The 23,797-nt window shown below is 43.1% G+C and overlaps 1 protein-coding gene across 1 annotated transcript in view; it reads right to left on the bottom strand.

Annotated features, from left to right (window-relative positions):
- Nucleotides 1-21,969, bottom strand: part of PXYLP1 (2-phosphoxylose phosphatase 1) — a 22,569-nt gene extending 600 nt beyond the window's left edge. Inside the window, exons 1-5 of the mRNA XM_009873705.1 lie at nucleotides 21,841-21,969; nucleotides 9,479-9,640; nucleotides 8,714-8,840; nucleotides 1,297-1,436; nucleotides 1-323 (exon numbers count right to left, since the gene is read on the bottom strand). The exon at nucleotides 1-323 is cut by the window's left edge and continues 600 nt beyond it. Coding sequence (XP_009872007.1) covers nucleotides 1-323; nucleotides 1,297-1,436; nucleotides 8,714-8,840; nucleotides 9,479-9,640; nucleotides 21,841-21,919 — 831 coding nt within the window. The 5' untranslated portion in view covers nucleotides 21,920-21,969. The remainder of the gene's footprint in view (nucleotides 324-1,296; nucleotides 1,437-8,713; nucleotides 8,841-9,478; nucleotides 9,641-21,840) is intronic.
- Between the last annotated feature and the right edge of the window lie 1,828 nt (nucleotides 21,970-23,797).

Below are 23,797 nucleotides of genomic sequence, written 5' to 3' on the forward strand. Positions count from 1 at the left end.
CACATATATTTTCTCCAGGTCGCCGTTTTTCACCCGCAAGCTGTACTGCCTTCGCTGCTCCTCTTCCAGGTAGTGGTTTCGCATCGGGCAGTCGCAGCTCCCAGAGCAAAAAATGGTGCTCCACTGATGCCTCAGGTTGATCTTCTTCCACTCAAAATCCGGCAGAAAAGTGTAGAGCAGCGCCAACGCGCTCTGCAGGGTTCGACTTTTCCCCGTCGTCTCCAAGTAGAGCTGCTTGGCCGTCCAGTCGCTCGGGAGCAGTTTGTGCTTGTTGATATAAATTTCGCGCAGCAGCTGGCCGTTTCGCAAGTGTTGCACAACTCCTGAAAGAGATTTTTTTTATTATTTTTTTTTTATTATTTTTTTTTTTAAAAAAAGAAATTACAATACACAATTAGAATCTCCTTAGTTTTGGTAGGGGAAAAAAAAATACAGCTTGCTGTATTACCCAGGTCTTATCGGGAAATGAACAATTAGTTGAAAGGTTATGAACTTCAAATGCTTGACTACGAGGAAAACTGCACGACCTATGAGATACCTGCTATTCTTCCGTAGCTCTCAGATTCTAGGAGCCTTACCCTTTGGTACTGATAAACTATACATGTTCACTAACAGAGTTCAGCAGCCTTTCTCTCAGTGGTTGTATTGATGAAGTCTCAAATATTCCTTTTTTTTTTAAAAAAAAAAAGTTAATTTGGAATTTAATTGCTGATATTTCCACCTTTTCTCCCAATAACTAGGTCAGCAGAACTGAGAGACAGGACAAGAAAATAAGCTTCCCTTTCCTGTGGTGAAAAGAGGTGTAAAGAAATACACAGGGAACACGCTGCTCTTGGAACTTCGTAACAAAGCTTGGAGGGGAGTGAGAAGTTCAAAAAGCACCAACATACACAGTTTTTCTGTTTCCACGATACAAGCATCCAACATGTCTGTCACCTCTGAATCCCTTGCAGGGGCCATCACGAATAAAAATCAGCAACTACACATTCTTCAGCTCCAGGGGCATTCTGAACTTCAAACCAGAGTACCAGATCCTCCTCAGGAGGGACCACGCAACGTTTGGGTTTTTTTTTACAAGGGTGACACGGAAAGGTGCCCTGACTTGCTACAAATGAAGTTAAAAGAGATGCCAAGTGTGACTGACCTGTAACAGAATCAGTTCCCGCTTTCACGGTAGAGAGTCTAATACTTGTTACACATCCCAACACAACCCAGGCTTCCTGGAAGGAAGTGTTTGTTCCAATATAAAGAAAAATTTCATGCAGAATAAAGGCGAAAGTAGCTGTGGAAACGCACCTGTCTGTGTAAGCTCTCCCATCTCGCAGAGGGAGTGACTGGGGTAACGGGGCAGGCTGCTCAGCGACCCGTCCATGTGGGCTGCAGATCCTTTGGACATGTGTTTGATGAAAGCTTCAAGTTGAGGATGAGAAGGTTTCCTAGAGAGGGAAAGCAAAAAAGTGAAACCTTTCCGAAAGCGCAGAGGGGAAGCAGCTCAAGGGAGTCAAGCATTCGAAGTCTGTCGGCTCAGAAATGTCATGGCGTGAGGTTTCTTCCCACCGAGACAACATCTGCTCTTACTCAGGACTTTTTGCAAGAATGCAAAAGAAATAGAACTACTCACTAACTATCAAAGAACTACAGAAAAATCCATTTCTTGCCATGTTAAATGACGATCCCTCGAGGTAAGTAATTTGGAAATATTTTTGGTGAAAACGACCACTAATCCTCTTGTAAATAACATAAGTAAATAAACAAATCCTTACCAAAAAAAATAAAAATACTCTCTCCATTTTCTGAAGTACCACTGCACTTTAACCCCACAGCCAAAGGCCCTAACACTCTAACAGGGTTCAAATAACCAGTCCTTCAAGTAGATGATCTGGAAGGAATTCCAAACTTTGCCATGTGCAATGCCGACTGCAACCTCAGCCTTAATTTCTAATTCCTTCAGGCTTCGGATCAGACAGCACATGTAGCCTCAAACTGAGTGAGATCCAGGCAGTTGTATCCAGTGGCCCCCTTAAATAAAAAAAAATCTACGATAGAAATATGTAACGTAAGCAGGGGTTTCTTTGTTAAACATCACCCTTCAACCCATGTCCCAGTTCTGCCTCTTTGCTTTGGCGCAGAATTAAATCAGGAACTGGCAACCCAGCTCTGCCCTGGATAAGTCTCTTTTAATAGGTCTTTCAGCCTGAATGTGGTAATTTATTTATGTTGCTCACCAAATATATAGAAAAGAAGATAAAATTGGTCAGAACTTGTGCAGAAGTCTGAGCTTTGTGTTTATTGTTCGTATTGGTCCTTTGCTGGAATGATAAACTGTTGTGATATGAAAGCCACAGGCCCAAAAATAAAAAAACAAAAACCAAAAACCTTCCAGAATTGCAGAAACCACAAGAGGGAGCAGCAACACCACGAAACTATGAGTAAGTGGAATCGTAGTTTACTCGGACCTGCTGATCATTTAAGAGCACGTCTGAAATGAGAAAGCACCTCCTGCAGGTTCTTTCAAGAGGTCTCCTCAGAATCAGTGCCTCTGCCAGCAGAAAGGTCATATCATTTTATAAAAATTAACTTTTCTCATATTTCGTTTACCTTCAGAAAAAAAAAAAATAATTGGGAGAAAAATCTTAGGATAAATTATGGTACAACTGCCAGGAAGGAAAAAAGCAAAACGAGACAAAAAGTAAAAGGAGAGAAAACCACCAAAAGGTGGTGTTATTTGCATTTCTACTTCAAATTGAAAGGCAAACCAGCCCATTTCTGATGTTCTAAATCCACGGCTTTTTCATTTTAACACCGCGAATGAAGTTAGTATTTGAGAAGCAGAGGTACGTAACAAGAAGGCTTCATCTCTTCCTAAAGCAGCGGAGGCTTCCTGTTGTACTGAGCTTAATCCAGCTCCAGCTGTGGATTTCAAACGGAACTTTCTGCACAGGTCACCGTTCTCACAGCCCAAGCTGAAAATGGAAGAGTTAAGCTGAGAAAATTAAATTCAACCCATTAGCAAATAGCTTTTTAAGCTCATTACAGAGGTAGCAGGCTGAACTACCCATATTCTAAACTTTGCACTTGAAAAAACTCTGAATGTGAATAAACTGCCCATCATAATTTTCCTGAAATGCCATTTATTTAATTATTAATTAGCAAGGTCTGCAAATACACGTGCAATAAAATTAAAAGAACGGCGTTATTCACTCTGCTCTTTTTGCTGCTCTGCTTACAAACCCCTGAATTCTAAAAGTCAAACCTCTACCGACACAACTGTCAGCACTCGCTCGCGGGAAGGAATAACGGAAAGAAGAAAAGTATTTATTAGTGCTTTGCATGAAGATTTACCTAAAAAACAAGCGGCAAGATGAACCAGTGTCTCAAATAAAATAATGAAATGTAGGATGGCTGATAAAATTATATTCTATTGTATTAAAATAGCTTTTCATATGTGGATGCAAGTTACTTTGGATGACATTAAAGTGAGCACACGCTTGCAGAAGTGAGGTATGAAATAAGACTGTTAAGCATGTTTCTGAATATAAACCTGCCAAATACATTCCAAGGAAAGGAAAAAAAAAAAGCTAAAAATCAAACATTCTGCCTGAATGGGACCAGCATCTCAGGCTACAATATATTTCTATCATGAGTGGGTATGTCCCCGAATTTTTAACATACCGGCAATATCTCCTGATTAACTCTGCACAACTGAGCAAACAAAGCCTGATTTGTCTCAACAATTTCCAGCCCCACACGGGCTGCGAGCTAACGAGCAATCCCTCCTCGAGATTTCTCTTCTGATTTAGCAAATGAATCCTCCTGTTGAATCGGCCGATTTACAGATGCCGCAGGAGATGGAGTATCCAGGCAACCTGGCTCAGGCTGCCGGAACCGTCTGAGCTGCAAGCAGAGAAAATCACTCAGCTGAAAAGACTGAAACGGCCCTAAAATTGTATTTCCATAAAAGTCACCGGAAAAATCAAAATGGGCTAAAGAGACGCCCTTCTACTTGCTGGGCAGTATGAGAGTCAGCTGCCACACTGGGGAAACGCGTCCATCCCATAAATATCTTGCATTTTGTCAGGCTTTTCACCCTACATCAGTAGCAACAGCCACCTTCTTCCCTATTTCCCAGTTTGTACACCTGTCGCTTTGCCTTTCAACAATTTTATCTTTGTCAAATACAACCCACGTCACCTGTAACAGAATTGAGGGGGTTTCTTTTCCGTGGACGGATTCGGCTGGCCTTTTCGTTATTTACAAACTCGGTTACAGGATGTTTTTGCATCCCAGCCTGACAGAATCCAAGAGTTCAAGGGTACTCAGGAAGTGCTGTGGGCTTTCTGGCCCTGGATAAAGTGGTGCTCAAGCTGTCTGAGGGCATGGAAGCCTCTTTTAGTAAGAGGTTAGATCTTTGAGCTAATTGCTTTGCTGTAAAAATAAACCAATAACAACAACATTAAAGAAAGAAATAATAAATACGATGAAATCGCAGCATGAAGAGCGTTGCTAGACTTAATTCACAGAGCAAAAACAAAGTCATCCTTGCTTCTTAGGGCTACTTGTTGCAGGAAAAATGTTGTTATCCATTGATACCATCTACTTGTGGAACTTTTCCTTCCCTCGCGGTCCTCGTGACCAGGAGCTGTTTTTACGGAAGAATTCAAACATAAATAGAAACCAGATCTAGAGCAGAGCTTTCTTCCTCCTTTAGACCTAAGCTGCAAATCACTGATACGAATGAGATACTGATATATCATTTTTGTGTGATCTTCCCAAAGGGCGTTTACCTGTGCAGATGTCACTTTTGTTAGCAAATGCAGCATTTGAAAAAAAAAAAACAAACCAAAATCGAAAAATAAGAGAACCAAGCTTCTCGGAAGGAGCTGAAGAAGCCTTAGCGTGTCACTCTGTGACTGCTTTACTTAAAAAGTAAATTCAAGCGAAAATAATGTTTTCTGTGAAGTTCAAGTAGGCAAAGAAGAAGCAGTAGCTCAAAGATCTAGAATTGTTTTGTTTTTAGAAGGCAAATTAATGGCAAGAAGCACTACAAACAACAATAGATTGTTGTGCTCTGCAAAAGGGATCCTTAAGACAGCGTTACTACTGTCGGGGCTTATTTATTTTACATTTTTACACCAAACTCTATAGGGATCCAGCCTACTTCACTGCTTTTCTGAGTCTGTTAAGAAGTCAGAGGAGGCCTCAGAAGACCTTTCTTCACCCAATTCTGGTCTGGACGGTGCTTAGACAAGTCAAATCCACTCCTCCTTCTGCTCACGGTGCCTCTCCCACACTTTTCTCTCTCGTTTTTTTCTGGCGGTTGGAAGATACGCGCATATTGAACCTACAATTCTCGCCTTTGTCACTAAGCTTCTTGTAAATAACATCGACACCTCTCAGAACGCCTTAAAGCACACGCTAATTAACCCAGCACACTCCCAAATTACAGCCCTCGTCTGAAATCTGTTCAGCATCTCCCAAAACAAACTCTTCTCCCTTAATTCGCATACAAAATCGATGAGGAAACGCAGCGAATTATTTTTAGACACTATAAATGTAAGGTACAAAGGGAGAAAGAAGGGGAGATTAGTTTATTCCTCCCACCATAAGCAAGCACTATGATGAGAGGATTTTCATACCATCATTCAGTTGATTTTTCTCGAGGGAAAAAGCACGTATTATTCAGTTCCCTTCTGAAATTTGCATCCAGAACAATGAAAATAATGATAATATGAACTGAAATTTTAGATGGAAGAAATCTCCAAAGCGTTTAATCCATTTGCTTATATTCATTCCACACTCACGTGTCGCAATCCATAATTCACAAAACCAAAGCGTGACCTCAAGGCTATTTTGCATCCCCATTAGAAGTCCACGGGGCCGCAGCATAATCTGCTTAATTAATGAATTCCATCGGCCGAATGCCAAGTCAAATAAAGAACAGGCTGAATATGAGCAGCGCGCTGATCTCAAACCCGAGTCCAGGAAGCTTAAACAAGTCAGACTTTCCATCGGACGCCGCAACTTAATGACACGGCATCGAGAGCGCTTGGGTTCCAAGGCAGCAGTGATGTCTCGTGTAATAATCTCTACATAAATATGTTTACATCCAGCACCACATCTCCATCACAAAGGATCCCCCCACCTGACAGCCAGACTTGGCGAAGAGCTTCCTGACATTCAAATACCAAACGTTTCACCCCAAGCCATGGCAGAAATCGGAACGATTGCAGCTCTGCTCAGAAACGTCAGCTCCAGCGCATCGGGACTGAAAGGTACAGAGGCAGCTCCCTTCAGCTTCGGGCGGCCCTTTTCGGCCAGGAGATTCTACAAGAACTTGTAGGAGGAGACAAGGTCTTTTTGGACAGGACAAGGGGAAATGGCCTCAAGTTGCGTCAGGGTAAGTTTAGGTTGGATATTCGGAGGAAGTTCTTTCCTGAACGAGTGGTGAGGCACTGGAACAGGCTGCCCAGGGAGGTGGTGGAGTCACCAACCCTGGAGGTGTTTAAAAAAAAAGCAGATCTAGCACTTGAGGCTGTGGTGTAGTGGTTGGGTGTGCTGGGATGAAGGTTGGACTAGATGATCTTCAGAGGTCCCTTCCAACCCCTGACATTCTGTGATTCTGTGATTCTGTGGTTTTTAGTGGCTGTGAAGGGCTGAATGTACCAGCTGTACAGCGATCCTCTCCTGCTTCACAGCTTCTGGTCGCGTCCTCTTCGCAGCCTGACCCGGTCATTCCCTGGGCAGCGTCGTGCACCTCTCCCTTCCCCTTCCTGCAGTTCTCCTCATCCCAGCGCCTCCGGGTTTGTGTTTCTTGCCTGATACTGCAGTGGCAACGGCTACAAAGCACAAAACTATGGTCTCCTGTGGCGCTGCAACACCTGACAAGCACAGCTGCTCACCACTTGCAGTTCACATCTTAACGACAACGTTCTCTCAGATACCTTCCACCGTGACAGATCCAGAGCAAGATCAGAAGATCAGAGCCTTGAAGAATTCTGCGAGGAAGCCGGACTGCTTTTCATGCTGAAAATAATCTCAGCCCTTAAAGGCAGGTTGTTAAAAATGTTACCATAGCTATTAGCAAACGATTCCTTTTCCATCTTGTGAGAGAAATTAATTTTCCGCTCAGCTTGATGGCAGAGGTATCTGGAGTTTGGTCTCCTGCCTGCAATGTCAGGGCACAAGTACTTGTACCGAGCAGCTAAGACAGATGTTAAGTACACAGACACACTCTAAACTCAGTGGAATTAGAAGCTGTTTGAATCTTCTGAATTCCAACGCCACGTCAGCTGGAAGAAGCAGGTTCCTCGTGTCTGTTTTTCTTCCCATTTTGCTCTTAAAAATGCATAAATACATGTACATACAGACATTTTTTATGTATACATACATTTTTGCATGTAAACTTGTATAGATTGCAGATATAAGGTTTTATGTGAGGGATACTGTCATCATCTTCTGTTTAGACAGGAAAAAAAAATTAAAATTTTCCTCTGTTTAGATCTTCATACAAAGCATAGGAAGATACTTAGGAGTGCCTAAATCTGTTTCCTATGAACAAGTGGGCTAAAAGGGATGGTTTCAAACTTCCGTAGGGTTACTCCAAGCACCAGATCAGTAGCTTGATTCAGCAATACCTGTTACTATGTAATTACTCCTGTCAGAAGAGCATTACAACACTGAGTACCACTGAAGACAGAGTTGTGAGCCTTCCAAATTTCAGGGCATCTAATAACAAGGGCAATTTCTTTTATGCAGCCAGATATATAAGCAGAGAAGCAAGTTATTTCAGTTTTCTTCAGGGAAAGACCCAATTTGCTGATTCTCTTCTGCCAGCCTTTATGCCCCGCACCGTACGCATCGAGTTGGCAACCTCCTTCTTCAAACTTGTACAACTCTGAGATGAGGCGATACTTAATCATTAGTTTCAGGTATTCTTTCACCTCACTTCAGCATATTTTCACAACATTCCTACAGGATAATATTAGTGCTGTGTTTGAGTTTGGAGCCAGAAACCGACAGAGGATCAGATAGGAATGTTGGTTTGTTTTGATTTTAAATGGAGCTGCTGTAGACGAGCTAATCACAAACCTAAAGATGGGCCATAACCCACCTTCTCCCGCAGGGAGATCTTCTGGGAAAGGGCAGTTTTCAAGTAGCAAACATTGCACTTTCTGTTTAATTTCTGATTTTAATACTTAAAGGTACAATACCCATTTCTTTTCCTGAACTTTGACACAAATCATTCATTTAAGGCAACTCCGATAACCTACGTGTCTGGAAAGTAAAAGAAAATAATAAAAGAAACCACAAATCTCAATTTTCCTACTGTAGCGACAAACAGATCTTTTTGTACTCACACAAAAGGAAGAGCACTCGCCTGAAATGGAAGAGACATTCTCAAACCCTGCGCTTACAGCTTGGAAATGTGTTGAAGCTTATCAAGGAGGAATGGAGACCTAAACATTCAATTAAATAGCCTTTGCATTTTAAAGAAATGCCAAGAATTTCTTCTGGTTTTAACTGGTAACAGACAATGGTTCCTGTTGCAAATAAACTGTTGTACCCCACTGACACAGGGATTTTTTTCTAATCCACGACACTACACAAAGATCAGAAGTCACAACGTACTTCAAGCTGGAAAAATTGTTTCCTGAAGAGGAATAAAATAATCATCAAGAAAGCAACTAAGAATGATAAAAGCCAAGAACTGTACCTGCTAGGCAGCAGCAGACAGTCAATGTCAGGTCTCTTTGTCTTGGGAATGGCATACAGTGGGTACCTGTCCCCGTGGCGAATCAACACTTGAACTGACACTAGCTTAAAATAATGAGGCGCGTGACCTAAAGTGAAGGAACGGAGGGGAAAAACAAATGAACAACAAAAGTAAAAAGTTAAGTAAATATCACGTAAATTTTTCCCCTGTGTGTGTTTTCTTTAAGAGAGAAAAAAAGCAGGTATAATTAGCTCATTAGTGTTGGTATTGCAGTGAAAGAAAACCTCCATTAGAAATGATAACAAGAAATATTTCACATCAAATTGAGAGACAATTTGTACGAGACTCTGGCTCGTAGCAGATTCTCCACAGCGCGCCTCAAGTCCAACAGCCACACAAGGCACTATTCAAGCACTGAACTCTGGCAATACGATAAGGTCACCCCTCTTCCAGACCCCTACTATAGAACAACAGATTTTGCAGCACGTCTCATTTGGAGCTTTGCGATACGCTGGTTTGTAATTTATTTGATAGGCATTAGTGGGATATGCTAACGATGGAATTAATTCAGACTCACTCACTGCTGCAGCTGCTGTAGGGTTAAGAATGCAAACGTGCCTGCTAGCTCACTACAGCTAAAGGTTCAGAGTTCCAAAATCAATTGCTTTGGGGTTTGTTTTTTTATTTCCCCAGAGTTCCAGGTCAACTCTTTGCAAAGCAGCTCACTTTCAGTAAGAATTACAATTCAAATACGAAATATCTCACCTTCCATGCTGCGTTCGGCGATGGTGGGAATGTTGCAGTACACCTGAGCTTCATAAACGGGATCTATCGCAGGAGGCTCGGTCAGCAAATCAGGCATTATCCTCTTTCGGCTCTTTGGGTTCAACCCATCTTCCCTGACGGGGTTGACTGGGATTAAATGCACTGAAAGACACAAAACATACATTATGTGCATTTAGAAGGGTTTAAGGACATACAGACCTATGACTTTTTTCATGTAGTGACGCACAGAGACTGTGGTTTCCATCAAAGGATGCCACTCCAGATCTTGACTGTGAATTTTTCCTGACATCCATAGCTAAGAAGCGAAGCCCAGAGAGCTCCTGAGCAAAGTCAATGCTTAGCTGAAGCTGCAAAAATACATCTGGACATAGAACAACTCCACCTTTCGTGCTCTTCTTGAAGCTGCTTTTTCTGTCGGTCTCTCAGGACTCTCTAAGAGCACGAAAAGGGCTGCAACAGGCCCAGCTGCCCCTCATCTTTTTAAGTTAAAAACCAGACACTGAAGGACATCAGCAGAAGGCACGGCACAGTTATGACGACGGTACTGCAAACCCTTGGGAATACAAAGTCGCCAAGACTGAAGGGGCTGGATTATCCATCATTTTCCTCGGAAATCCCCATCCTTGCAGGGCTACCTTGCTGGCCTTAAATATTTGACATAACTAAAGAAAACGCAGGCAAAATTTATCTGCTGACACGTAGCTGAGACTAGCAGAATTAAAAAAAAAGCAAACAAGCCAAAACTTAAATACAAAGAAATGCAGTTAACGCTGACGCAGAGCGGGTAAATTAACAGAAATATCACCCCCAAGTCTTCTGACAGGTAGAAGCACGCTGAAGCTCCTCAGAATTTAAGGCTGACACAAACCATCCACCAATTTGACCAAAGCAATTCAAAGTGCTTGCAGGTTTGACACAGAGTATCATTACGAAGGTCAAAGGACTTCAGTCACCTGAATAAGCGCTGTCCTAGCAAGTAGTATCTATTTCTGGCACACTCGAGGTAACACATATTTGGGGGTGGGGGGGAATAGTATTAAAATCAGCCAAAGTGCCTGTGCAGACACCTGGGTCTTCTGCTGAACTATGGATGAGAGAGGAAAAGAAAAAAAAAAAAAAGTACGATGTGGACACCAGCCTAGGCAGCTTACTGGGAATTTCCATGAAATGCACCCACACAAAAAAAGCAATCACTTCAGAAGGTGAGGGGAAAAAAGGACCAGCTGAAGTCTCAAGTTCTCTCTCAACTCTTCTCTCACCTTCTGCCATTCCCTGGACATTGTTAGTGCCTCACACACTTACTTTGTCTCCTTTCTCCCTCCCTTCTTACTTCTTGGGCTTCACGCTCCCTTGGTGGTTTCATTTCTCCTCCTCCTTAGCCGCTGAGTCCCTCTTTGCATGGCTCATCCTCTCCAGCTCCCTTACGGCACCGAAAGCTCCACATGTTCCTCAGTTTTGGTAGCCCTAACACCACACAGAGCAGTTACTGAAAGCTCTCGGAAGCGCTGACTGTCTCTCTGTACCCAAGGATCTCACCACAGAAAGTTCTCCCCTGCAGCAGCAACCCCACCTCCATCCCCCCCAAGTGGGTTTTCTGGTCCCCATCTAACCAGCAAACCTACAACTAGTGTTGGGCTGACACAGCTTGGAGGAAGAAAGGGGAAAAAAATTAAAAAAAAGAATAAATAAAAAAAATGGGGAAAGAAAAGAAGAAAAAAGGAAAGAAGAAAAACTTAAAAAAATAAAGAGAAAAGAGTCCCTGATATGGACTTGAAATTAATCTTTTTCCCAAACTCTTTCAGCTGTAAATCATTATAGGAGCAGAATTTTGTCCTGTAGCTTTCACAGGATGTTTTATAGCTTGGCACTGTGGTACACGACTTGCTCTGGTAGTTCACAGCAACGTGCGCTTGCCCCCAGCAGAAGTTTGTCCAGGTGGAGATAGTCAGCCTTAAATCTTTGATTAAGGGAGTTTTGGAACAGGATTTGTACCCTGCTGGGTCTTTCAAAGCTCATGTTTTACTATGACAGGAATATAACACCATAAAGAGAAAAGAAATGGATGATTTTGATGTGCATTTCTCCCGGCCAGGGCAGATAATAAAACCTATCTGGAATGTATTTGGTGATCTAACTGGAAGCTTTGCCAAGACTGAAATTATAAAGAATATGTACACAGGATTACAGAGATAGTTTGAAAGCAAAAAGTGAAATAAAATACACTTCCTAATATTCATAAATTTATTTTTTAAGTTAAAGATGCTACAAAGAAACTACTCCGAAACTCTGGTCTTGAAAAAGTTGTATCTAGGACAAAAAAAAAGTAGAAGCCTTAGAGTAACAATAAAATGAGAGAGACCTCGATGCAACTCTGCTCAGTGTCCCACCAAGTTAAAATTGTTTGAAACCTGAAGGAAAACTAAACACACAAGCTGGTGTTGGACAAAACCGAGACCTGACTGAAAGGTCCAATATCAAACGCTCTCCTGTGGGACAGAGGGGCACCGGGCACACGGTCCAGGAACCAAATGCTGCTGCAGAATCGCTCCTTCAAAAATGTCTCCAAATTTAGACATGGCATTTTTATAAGGTGACAACATTCGGAGGAAGTAGAAGTCAAACTCTGAGACTAAGTTTAATTAAACAGAATGCCTCCAGTAAGTTTTAGTTAAACCAAACCGCAGATTTGAAACTGAAATTAACAGTTTTGCCTACGAAACACCTTTATGAACAAAACCAATGTTGTCTGAACTACGACGACGTACGGTTTTATTCTCAGCAGACACTAAATATGACCAATTTAAGGACAAGAAGCTAACTGTCTGACTTCCACGTCCCTCCAGCCCCTGAATGCCACAAAACATACGGCAAAAAGACAAATACTAGACTGGAGACAATCATTCAGAAGTGCTTTCGGTAGAACGATGGTAACAATTACTACGTAGCAACTAATCCCCTCTGGAAGAATGTCAAGTTGATCAAATCAACTCTTGTACTCCCAAGCCCAAGCAGGGAGCCCGCCTGATATCAATTAGGGCTAAAAAACTGGCAGGAATTTGACAGAAAACCAAACACAAAGTGCAGCTCACGCAGAAGAAACGCCAGATTAAATGCAAAAATCACTCCATTACCAGCTTCGCTCCCTCCTGCAGTTCTAGTTTCAGCTTGAAAAAAAAAAGATATCACCAAGAAGAAAGATTTATCCGTGAAAAAAAATTACCTAAAACCAGAAAGGTAGGCAAGAAATCCATTTTCCAGTTCTGGAGCTCCAATCAGCCTGAGAAGCAGCAGCACGAGTGGCCACGTCAGTCTCAGTTTTCTGACTCACCAGAGGCCTGAAGTCCTCACCTTTTATACAACAGAAGGTTCTTTCAGCCCCACGCAAACGTACCGTTGAAAACTGTCACGTGGAAATGAAGCCACACAGCAAAAATGCAAAAAAAAAAACCCCAAACCGCTCCACTGTAGGTAACCTTGTGCTAAGGCGCATGTCAGGCAGCACAAAAAGTTTTTTCTCCCTCTTCCATTTTTTTTTTCCTCCCTCCTCCGCTTTCTGCTCCTGGCAGGACACAGCAGAGAACGCTCCGGCTTCTGAAATTCCTATGACGAATGCAGATTTCTCTTCTTAGTTGCTCCGTCTCTAAAAATAAAACTAGAAAAAAATATGGAAGCTAGAAAAGGCGAAGCGCAGGGAAGAACAACCAGGAATGCTTTGAACCAGCTGAGATGGGGAGGAAAAAGGTGAAGACGTGTGCAGCAAGACAAACCATCCGGGAGGAGAAGATGAGGGGCCGTAGTGCAACGGGGAAGGTGCTCGGTTTGAACGTCGAGCAATCACACAAATTTGCCTCACACTGGCCAAACTGTTAAGGGCTACTAAGAAAAAACACAGTGGAAATCTTCCAAAAGGCTTTCTAAGCTTGTGAACTAAGCACTGAAGCTTCAGGTTTTATATTAATGCAAAATACAAACGGAGGTACTAAACTTCTACATAAGTTTGCCTCCTATTCTTTTAATCTTTTAATTTATTAGAAACGTACAATTTAACTAAACAAAGAGCCTCTGGTAATTTTTATTTTAAAATCAAACCACTTGGCCTCCAGGAACCTGCTGACAAACTTTCTATTAACAAACCATCTGCCCACACTTAGCTCACAGCAGAGGTAAGCGTGGCCCTTCCTGGGCACTTAAAAATGGGATCAAACCCAAGGGTGTGAAAATGGATGAGCCAAGGCACAAATTCATCAGCCTCACTACAGAAGCCAGCGGGAATTTCCAACCTCGTGGTATCCACTGAGCAGTCAAGGGGGAGCAAATGGTGAGCAGAGACTACAAGAGCCCTTCCTCACAGCTTCCACCGATTTGCAGCCACTCAGCACTGGTGCCGAGCTGCGGTCTGGGACGCGCCCGGTCACGTCCAGCTCTGACGTACGGCCGGTTTCCGGGTTGGGGCTGCTGCTCTTCCTTCTGTAAGAGAGGTCTGAGTAATTCAGAGAATTTTCAAGGAGTCTCTTGACTCACAGCACAGCCAGCACTCCACGTTTCAAGTTCTATAACAGACTTTTCAAAACTCTCATGGAATGTATTAGAGTAGCCAATCGGCCTTAAACAACTCATGCCAGGATTTCTGAGGAGGAGTTTCTTATCTCCAGCTGCACTAGCTGCATGCTCTGCTCTCTTTCTTTTTAAAAACATGGTTCCAACCCGACTTACACAAGGAAAAGAAGCACGTGAAGAAAATGTGTTTTGCACCAAAGCAGAACCCAGCAGGCCTCGCAGCGTTACGCCTCTTGAAACCCAATTTACACAGAATGATACAATGGGCGCTCGCATTTATTGAGTCCAGATGTGGCTCTGAAAAGAGCTTTATAACTTTTAGGGGTTTCCCCCTGCCTAGTTATTTCTCATTTTACAGTTCTGAAGGGCATATGGCGAGGCTTAAACAGCTCTCAGGATTTTCAGCTTGACAGTAAGAACATGGCAATGCTGACTGCAAGTCCGAGAAGACAGTTGTTTTCCACTTTTCCTCCCAAAGTGAAGAATTCCTCTCTACATTTTATTCTCTTTCACTACTATGCTGAAACTACATTTTTGTAACACAGAAAAGATCTGTATTTTCATCAAGTAGATGCACTCCTTTCCTTAAATTAAATATACAGGTGTAATACAGCTCTTCCCTTACCAGCTTCTCCCCACCTCGCCGCTTGGCTCTCCAGTCAGTTTGAAGGGGACAGGGGAGGTTCCTACCAGACACCAAGACAAGCAGACACATTTCCAGCTCTATAAACACAAGTGACAAGATGGAAAAAAGAAAAAAGCCCCAGCGCTGCTATGTTGGTCTCTTGCCTATCACGGGCTCGTCGGGATTCACCAACGAGGAGCGTTACATAAACTGCACCGCGGTGCCAGAGAAGAAGTTGTTCCTCTCGACGTATCTGCTTAGCTGCCACGTCTCATCAGGCTGGCAGAGGACTTGGACTGTATCAAATCTGTGCGCTCAGGGCACCAAAAAGGCTTAAGTAGTTGTTTGTTGTTGTTTTTTTTACGGCCTGAAAGCATAATTCTTATAAATACAGTAGATCCAGCCACTGTTACTCGTCTAACAAGCATTACAGTAAGATTTTGAAGCGCTGCCCTGCTTCTGTCTACACAATTCAGCAATTGGTAAGTGAACTAATCCAGCCAAATTGTCCTGGAACAGATTTTTTCAGAACAGCTTTTATCCGCTGCTTTCAGAAAGCGTTGGCAGCCCTTCCCATTTCCTTCACATTGTCAGAATAAAGGTCACTGTGGACATGGAGTCGCAGGACACAATACGCTGAGTGCCGCGGCCATAATTTGCCTGCAGGTGGTGACCTTTGTTTTTAGGGGTTTTTTTTGTCCTGCAGATTTTTTGGCTCTCACAAACACTGGAGTGGGAAGCTGTGCAGCAGCGATTACACCATGGCTGGAAAAACGACGCTTGGCAGATTGCACACACGAACAGGACACGAGCACAGAGGCCAGCTCAACACAGCGTAAGAAAACATGGCAAGAAAGATTTTCTCAGGGACATGGACAGCAAATCCTCTGGCTTCGGTGCATTTTTCCTCTACAGCAGCTGAGAGCGATACAAAACCACGCAGCAGCGTTCAGCAGTTGCCCCTGTCCTGTTGTCTCATAATCAGTCAGTAAAGGGCTCTGCTCCTGAAAACAGGCACGGTCCGTCTGTCAGGAATTCACCAACTCTTGCTCCTTGAACGGATACGAAGAGAAGCATCCACATAAAATATTCCCCTGCCTCCCTTTGAAAGACTAAATGATAGGAGTATATAGACATCTAGAGCTTCAAGTGCGTGGCATCGCCCCTCCTCCTCCCAAAATATTTGCAACGGCTTTTGAAATCAAAATCAACTTTCATTGGGGCACACAGCAGATTAAAAAAAGCCTCGCAAATTCAAATCGCTATCGGAGCTACCGTATTAAATTAGCGCCTTTCCGCTCACGTCGAAGCCCAACTGTTTGTTGTCCTCGGACTGACCTGCTCGGGGAAGTCCTCTCCACACCATATGCCACCGCTTATGCCGGCCAAGGCAGCTCAGTGTTCTTGTCCTTGTCAACGCGAGGGCGCAGAAAGCTGCCATGGATTTGCCAGCAGCAGACCCCAAAGCAACATATTTAATAGGGTAGAGCCTGACAGGCATCATCATTAACCTCCGGAATTCAGAAGAGCCTTCTCCAGATCATAGAATTATTGGTATCTTTAGGACACTTGCCATAAACCAGTTTAGAGGGTGTGATTTGTTCTCTTTACCCAGTATTAACGCGCACAGTGGGTAAACCCGAAATGACACCACGTACCTCGGCTTCCCAGCCCTTTGAATCCAGCCACCGAACAAAAATCATAAAGGGAGATTACTTCCACGTCGTCAGACTTCATCTTTCACTGCAGCAACTCCCCAGAAGCCTGGGTCTGTTCAGTACTAACTGCTTCGACCCTGCCTCATAAACAAATAAACCACAAAGGCACTTCATGTGGGCAAGCACCACTTTCCTCGCAGGAAAATTTACACGGGAAGTAATTTCGGGAACAGAGATTACTTAGATTTTTCTGAAAAAGCAATAAAAAACTGCCCGCAGGCATTCAAACCGTCAAAATCAGTACAGCTTAAGAAACCTGATCAACTGCAGAAGATACACAAGCCCAAGAACACGCGATAACTTCTTCAGAAATTTTCACGGTCTGACGATGAGACACTTCACGTCGAGTAAAACGCTGCGTTGTTCCAGTAAGGAAAAGCCCAGCAAGAGCACAGATCAAAGAACAAAACAGCCCAGAAGATAAATCACAAAAGGAATTAAGAGGACTAAGAAGAACCAGCACTAATTACCTGAAGAATATTAAGTATATCTGAAACAGATACACACGGGAGAAGTAGCACATCCATAAAACCGATGGTTTCCAACTCTGTTTGCAGCAACTCAATTATTTATTATGTCTCCTCCCCCTTCAAGGGTTACATTATTCTTTGGAGTATCGCAAAGTAGTTATTTAAATCTCCGGTTACAACACAAAAAGCTGCTTTAACAAAAAAAACCACCAGACAGCCTTCCTCATTCCCAAGTAGAACATGCACAGCCTGGGATATGTCATTTGTGGGTTGCTTCTTCCCTTTAATCTTGAATTCAGACTAAATTAGTGCGTTCAAAAAGCCCAGAGAGATTTCTCATTAGTGGCAAATCTGCCCTGCCTAAGAGCTTGAAGGCAAAATTCGGGATATCTGGTCTCCTTTTTTATTTTGCAGGCTGCCAACACATGACAAAAAAGTTCTTTGCATCAAGAATTCTAAAGTCGCAGCTTTTTCAGTACAGTTGGTTGTACAAACCAGCAAACCGCCACTTTTTTTTTTTTTTTAAATTCCAATGAGGAAATTAAATTTTTAAAACACAAAACTTGAGTATTTACTGTTGGAGGGGATCTATTCTGCCCACACCCAGGGTCCTGGAGGGGTTTGCACGTGGTGCTCTCGGCATCCTCGTAAACCAAGAGCTGCCTGCAGCACTCAAGCCAATAATATAAAACTCTTCTCCTTGCAGAGAATCCTGATTTCGGTTTCCTGTGACTCATCTGTAAAACCAAAAACCTTCCACACCAAATAAGATGACAGCAAGGAAAGGCGGGGGGAAATTATTACTGGAAAAGCAAAATGTCATCTCCAGGCACGCTGAAATGCCATCACCCAAACTAGACGCATCGAGGCAGAGAAAGTATTTAAAAGAAAAAGAGAAAACCCATCACTCTTCACACTTTACCCAGGAACCAGCATCCCGCCACGGGAGTGGCCAACATCCTGAAAAGCTGTGGCAGATACAAAAATTCTTTTTTTATTGAAAGGCAAGCCTGAGGTGCTGCCCAAATTATCAAAATATTGAGGGAAACAAGCTTCAAACCATATGTTCCTTCTGCAGGAGCTGCCTGAGAGCCGGGGACTTGGCGATTCTGCAAGGGAAGGCTGTAATTTATGCTGGCCACGGGGTTCAGTTGCTAGCAGAAAAGGCTGCTTTCCCACTACAGTTTTAGTCCTTTTCTGTCAAGTAAAACTGCCCAGCTTTAGCCAACAGCATTACAGATAATATTTACGGAAACAAAAACAGTCCGCAATCTAGCACAGGTCATTTTTCCACTCTGCAGTTTTTCTGACAAAGCAAAACACTGAGGCCCTTGTAAAATAAAACCAACATAATCCCATTTTTGAACAGCCTAACTGAAAAATCCATCAAAACCACTTCTCCTTTTGTGTCCCGCACTGAAGTTTTAAATTGGTTTAGAACCACGACCATTCACATAAACAGCGAAAAAGAGGGAGATAAAACCCCGTGTGGAGTGCTAAAACGATACGGAGAACATTTCTCCACTCTTTGCCACCAATCTGGCCCCAAACACAAAACAAGAGGGAAACAATGACAATTCCCACCAAAACTGCTGGTCGTGCTTGGTTTGGAAGTCAACCCAGTCACCTCATCTCCAGTGGGTTCCCCAAATAAAAACTCTCGTTGTTATAATCACCCGCCAGGACATCACGGTGTGCTTGCAGCCGGCAGTGGGACATTTTTGGAGTTCTAACTTTTAACGCCGTCATTTTTCTGTACTAGTTAAGAACTAGAGCCCATTCAAAATTTGGAGACATTTGTCACTGAAGAGGGTTTCGTTCTGTCGCAGCTGTGGTCCAGGTTTCACACCGCACAATTTATTAACAGCCAAACTGATTCTGAGAACGCGCCCGGCTCCCAGGCTTTTGCTTCAAATTCCAGGCCACACAGTTCTACAAAAGGACCAACCGCTAAGGCTCGCACCTTTTCATCAAGTATAAACTTCTTTTTTAATAGGAGAAAGTCTTCCGTGCGCCTACTAGAAATGGTAAACAACCTTGGCAAAACTACGACGAGGTTTTGGAATATTTTATTAGGTTTTTAAATGTGTCTCAAATCTCACTCTCCCACCAGCCCCCTGGCACGCTCAGAAACATGACTTACGGAAATCAATACTCGTAGCTTGAAAACGGGACTTCTTGAGGAAAGTTTTCTTACTCCTGCAAGGGAAAGCAGCACACGAAGAACAGACCTCACTCAATCCCTGCGCCTTTTGTTCCTGAACAAGGGCAAAAAGAGGAGAACTTTGCCCCATTGCCCAAAATCTACGTGACGGAGGACTCAAGCAGCGAGAAAAGTGTCTGACGGGATCCTCAGCGACTCCGTCACGACTGTTACTCCTTCCAGAGTGGGGTCAGTGGGACAGACCATTTTTAGCACTCAGAGCTGTTGGTTGCTGTCAAGAGAGATTCCAGGGGAAACTTTCTTAAGGGTCTACCCTGGAAACTAGACAGTGTTAGTATCCACGTCAAGAGCCAGCCTTGGGAGGAAAAAACGGCACAGGGAAGCCGACCAGTCAAGACGGGAACTCACAGCAGAACAGAAAGGTGCCAAGAGCAAACATTGGAACAGGACACAAAGTTTTCTGTCCATCCCCAGCCCTCCAGTACTGAGGACTCTATCTACACTGGCTGTTTTCCCCAGCATTTCTCTCGTTGTGATGATTTCCAGCTCGGAAACAATTCCCTGGGGACCTCATCTGACACAGCAGGAGGGATGACGTTGGGGCTGCCGGTGCTTATGGCACCCGTCACCTCCACTTCATCGGGGCTGCAGGGACGGGTGCTCATCAAGCAGTCGCACACCCTTCACAGCTATTAAAGTCAGTTGGCATCGATTTCCACTCGACTGGGCTGCAAAACCCCTCTGAGTGATTGCTCGACCCTCACAGCTCCAGCACGGGACACGCTGTGATCTCGTGAGCCTTTGAGTCAGGACCTACAGAAACCCAGGAATGCACGTGCCATTTATATAATTCCACATTTAACATTAGTTGCGTTTTTCTAGACGGATTTAGCACAGAAAGGAAGAGGCATTCTGGATATTCGCCGACTAGAAAAGCAGTAGCACGTTTTCAAATGAGCGCCCCCCTCCTTCATGAAGCCGCGTGCTGCCCGCTAACAGAGAATCAATCTCACAACAGCACAAAACACCCATTTCCACTCCAAATGCTGCAGGAGGTAACTCCCTTCAAAGAAAATTTAAAAAAAAAATTAAAAAAAAAGTCAGTGACTAGGGCATTTTCCTGAGTCTAAATGGAAAAATTTTCATTCCATGATCTGACACAAATTATAAAGCAGTATAAGCAAAATTTTTCTCCGGGCGGCTCAGGAAAGATCAAAATTTGGAAACCAAATTTTACAGCCTAACGAAAAAGAAAAGCAGCATATTGCTTTCAGATCAGAGCTTTACACACAAAACAAGGCTACAGGACTGTCATTTCGTACGACAGCGAGAATCAGACCACAAGGGTCGCACGTCTCAGGGAGCACTTGGAGACTCTAGGATGATTTTGCAGCGACGTGTTGCTTTGCGGTCAGAGGGGAAAAATTGGTTTTGGCTTTAAGACTAGTTTGGTTTTTAAATTCTCCGGTCTCCAGCGGGTTTCCATAAGAGTTTTACCTGGTGACAGAAGAAGAGACTTTTGCCTTTGCTTTGGAAAGGTCTTTGGCCCAAGTGTGAAGTAGTCTCTCTACAAGCCGAAGCTGGTAGAAGTTAAAATATCAGGGTAGCTGGATATCATAAACCCCTTGGTTTCCATCAGCCTGTACTGCAGTTCCCATTATCCCCAAATTCTTTTACCTATTTCGGTGCTGGCACTAAGTTTCAGGGTGGTTGTTTGCGGGAGCTTAAGTGCTTTTTAAAGCACCCCTCAAACACCTTTATCTCCTGGAATTCCTCTCGCACAAACGTTACGTTCTAATGAAGCGGAAAATAACTTCCTCTTTGGGCGAAACACGACTCGCTCTCCTCTACACCTACATCCTCAGCTCTAGATAAAGCTCATTTCTGTTAACAACCCAAGTTCCTCTGGGACCCTCACCCTATACTCAACCCATAACCCATCCCAGAACGTCAAGGGTAGAGCCAGAAAGAGCCGAACGGGCTAAATGAGCTGCGATGGGACCCACTGGCACGTACCGGCAGGAGGGTGGGCACCCAACTGGGAGCCACATATCCCCTTACGCCGTGCAGACGAGCCTCAGCCCAGAAAATAATAACACCACAGAGCCAGTTTCTTTCCCCAGCAGTCACGAGGCACGAAGCTCGTTTGTCGGCGCCCACCAACCTGCATCTGGCCTCGCCTTCCAGCTCAGGCTCAATGGTGGCCCTCTGGGATGACCCAGGATTAACTGACCCGAAACACAACGTTAATTTATCTTTTCTTCAACGAACCAGCCGCTTGCAAGGAGCCCATCCAACAGCTTAAAGTTTCCCAATGCGAGGGGACACCGAAGGAGAAGTTCCAACACTTGACCCTCTCTCAACGGCAGTTTTCCCCATCCCTCTGGTCTGATGCAATATCAAATAGGGATTGCAGCAGTTTTTATTCAAATAGGTTTCATCTGCTTTCATGGAAGGATTCATAGAATCATAAAGGTTGGAAAAGACTTCTAAAATGATCTAATCCAACTGTCAGCCCAACACTACCATGACCCACATTCAATCGCTTAATTGCACTACAAAATTCAGAATTTTTTTCTGAGATAGCCTGATGTGAAAAGCCTCCAGATTGGATAGATTCCTATATGGCACACAAAACTCTTTTTTTTTTATTCTTACGTTTATTTCCTTATTTTGGAAAAACCAATAGCAAAACACACAGAAGTATTAAACATTCTTTCTGTATTTAAAACACCATGTAAGCACGGACGCTTTTAAACACTTTTCCAGACCGCTACATATAGAAAACAAAAAGAGAGGACACTTACAGAATTGTAGACTGAGGCTCAAAAAGGCTAATAAGGCCGCCAAAGCCAGCAAGAACAGAAACCGGTTTCGGAAAAGCATCCTTATTTCTTCTGCTTGCTCTTCATGGTTTCATCTTCATACATCAGCGGCTCCTGCAATTAACAAAAGATTGGCAGATGGATTTCAAGGAGTGGAAGTATCAGCCACGGCAAAGAAAATTCAAATCTCCTCCTGACAGTGTCAGGTTATTTCCTATATCTTCACTCTAGTCATGAGATTAACTACATTTCCAGATGTCAGAACTTGCAAATAAATAAAAAAAAAAACATTTCCCCTAAAATGAAGTTTTCTCCTGCTGACACGGGGTTAATATCCACGGCATAACAGGGTCTTTACCCCTAAGCAAAGCAAATCACCGGAAGAATATTATTATTGAAGGGCTCTCCAGAGCAGTTTGGTAAATAACAAATAATCCCCTAACATGTTAGAAAGGTACACACACTTTTAAACACAGGTTAAAAATTAGTTTCTCTCCCTGGTAGCCTTTTAACTGAGATGAAGCTCACAATTCTTAAATAAGAAAAGAAAGACTAAAATAAGATGGAACAGTATATTTACTTAACAGCTGGAATAATTCCATATAGCAATATTTTTAAACAACTGCTTTGATGAGGGTCAGAGCGATGTATTGCAAATAGCAGTATTTAAGTTTAAAAAAACCAAGACACAAAAAAGCACCCTCTCCTCAAAATACCCAAACACAAAGCATGACATGCCATTAGTAAAAACTACATTTTTCCTTGCAAAATGACATCCCAAAGTGCACAGAATTGGCTGAAGTGCCTTGTTGTTGGCTTCTTTTTTCCATTTTCTGTTGGAAAACAGCTCTATATAAGGGATAGAGGAGATGTTCTCCCACACACAATTTTTTTTTTACTTCTTTTTTTTTTAAGCAATCAGCTGCTCTCATGTGTGAGAGATGCCTTTTCCTAGTGTGTTGCAGGAAATGGGTTCCTCTTGAAAGAAATCTTCTAAGATTCCCAGACCCTCTGAGCTGAGCTCAGTTTATGACAGCCCATCCACGTCAACAGAAAATAACATTTTTTCCCTGCAGTAATTATTTGCTCAGGGAAAATATCTCTCTAGCTTCTTGCCTGCTTCGCAAAATGAAAAGGCTTAGATATACATGTAATTACCACATACCTCTTAATCGATTCTAGTCTCTATTTTATCAAATGTCTACCTCCGAGCGCTGATAAGCCAAGTAAAATCACCATGTTAAAATTCAGATTATTTTTTTTCCTCCCCTTCAGTTAATTTTCATATTAGCCTTTGAAAACATCTCATTTCTGCTTTCCCCTCTTGTGGTTCGTCTTAAGAAGAGCTCTACGAGGTGGCCCGAGGTGACTTCACACAGGACGAAGCAAAGGAACCCAGAACACAAGTGAGGATCTTCCCGAAACGGAGGCAGTGGGGCTTGCAGTGAGTGAAATGTATTATGCACATACATTCTGCAGGATTGAGGGCTTCCCAGCTCATTTTTCTTGGAGAGCTACCTTTAGAGCTTTTGGAAACTGGGGAAAAATGGAAAGAATGGCAAGAAGTGGCGCTTCGGAGAAGCAAGAAACCAGAGGTATTACAGCGTTTTTTCCAAAAATGCCACCAGCACCATAAATGGCATGTGCAAGCAGTAATAAAAATCAAGTTTGGGGAAAAGAATTTAAAAAAAAAAGAGACAGAAGGAACGATTTTAACAGTCTCAGTTTCACAAAATCATAGCTCCTCCTGGAACATCTTAGCGCGAGGTATGCTGAAACAGAGCTGAGCTAAACCACGGAAACCAAACAAAGCTGCAAAGGGTAAAAAGTAGAAGGATTAGTGTGCATGAAGCACGGGGAGAGAATAAAGCAGTTAAGTCAAACAGATGGAAGAACAGAAGGGGAACCACAGGAAAAAAGCAAAATTAGACTTAGCAGG

The sequence above is a fragment of the Apaloderma vittatum genome, unplaced genomic scaffold (assembly GCF_000703405.1).
Source record: "Apaloderma vittatum isolate BGI_N311 unplaced genomic scaffold, ASM70340v1 scaffold327, whole genome shotgun sequence".
Lineage (NCBI taxonomy): Eukaryota > Metazoa > Chordata > Aves > Trogoniformes > Trogonidae > Apaloderma > Apaloderma vittatum.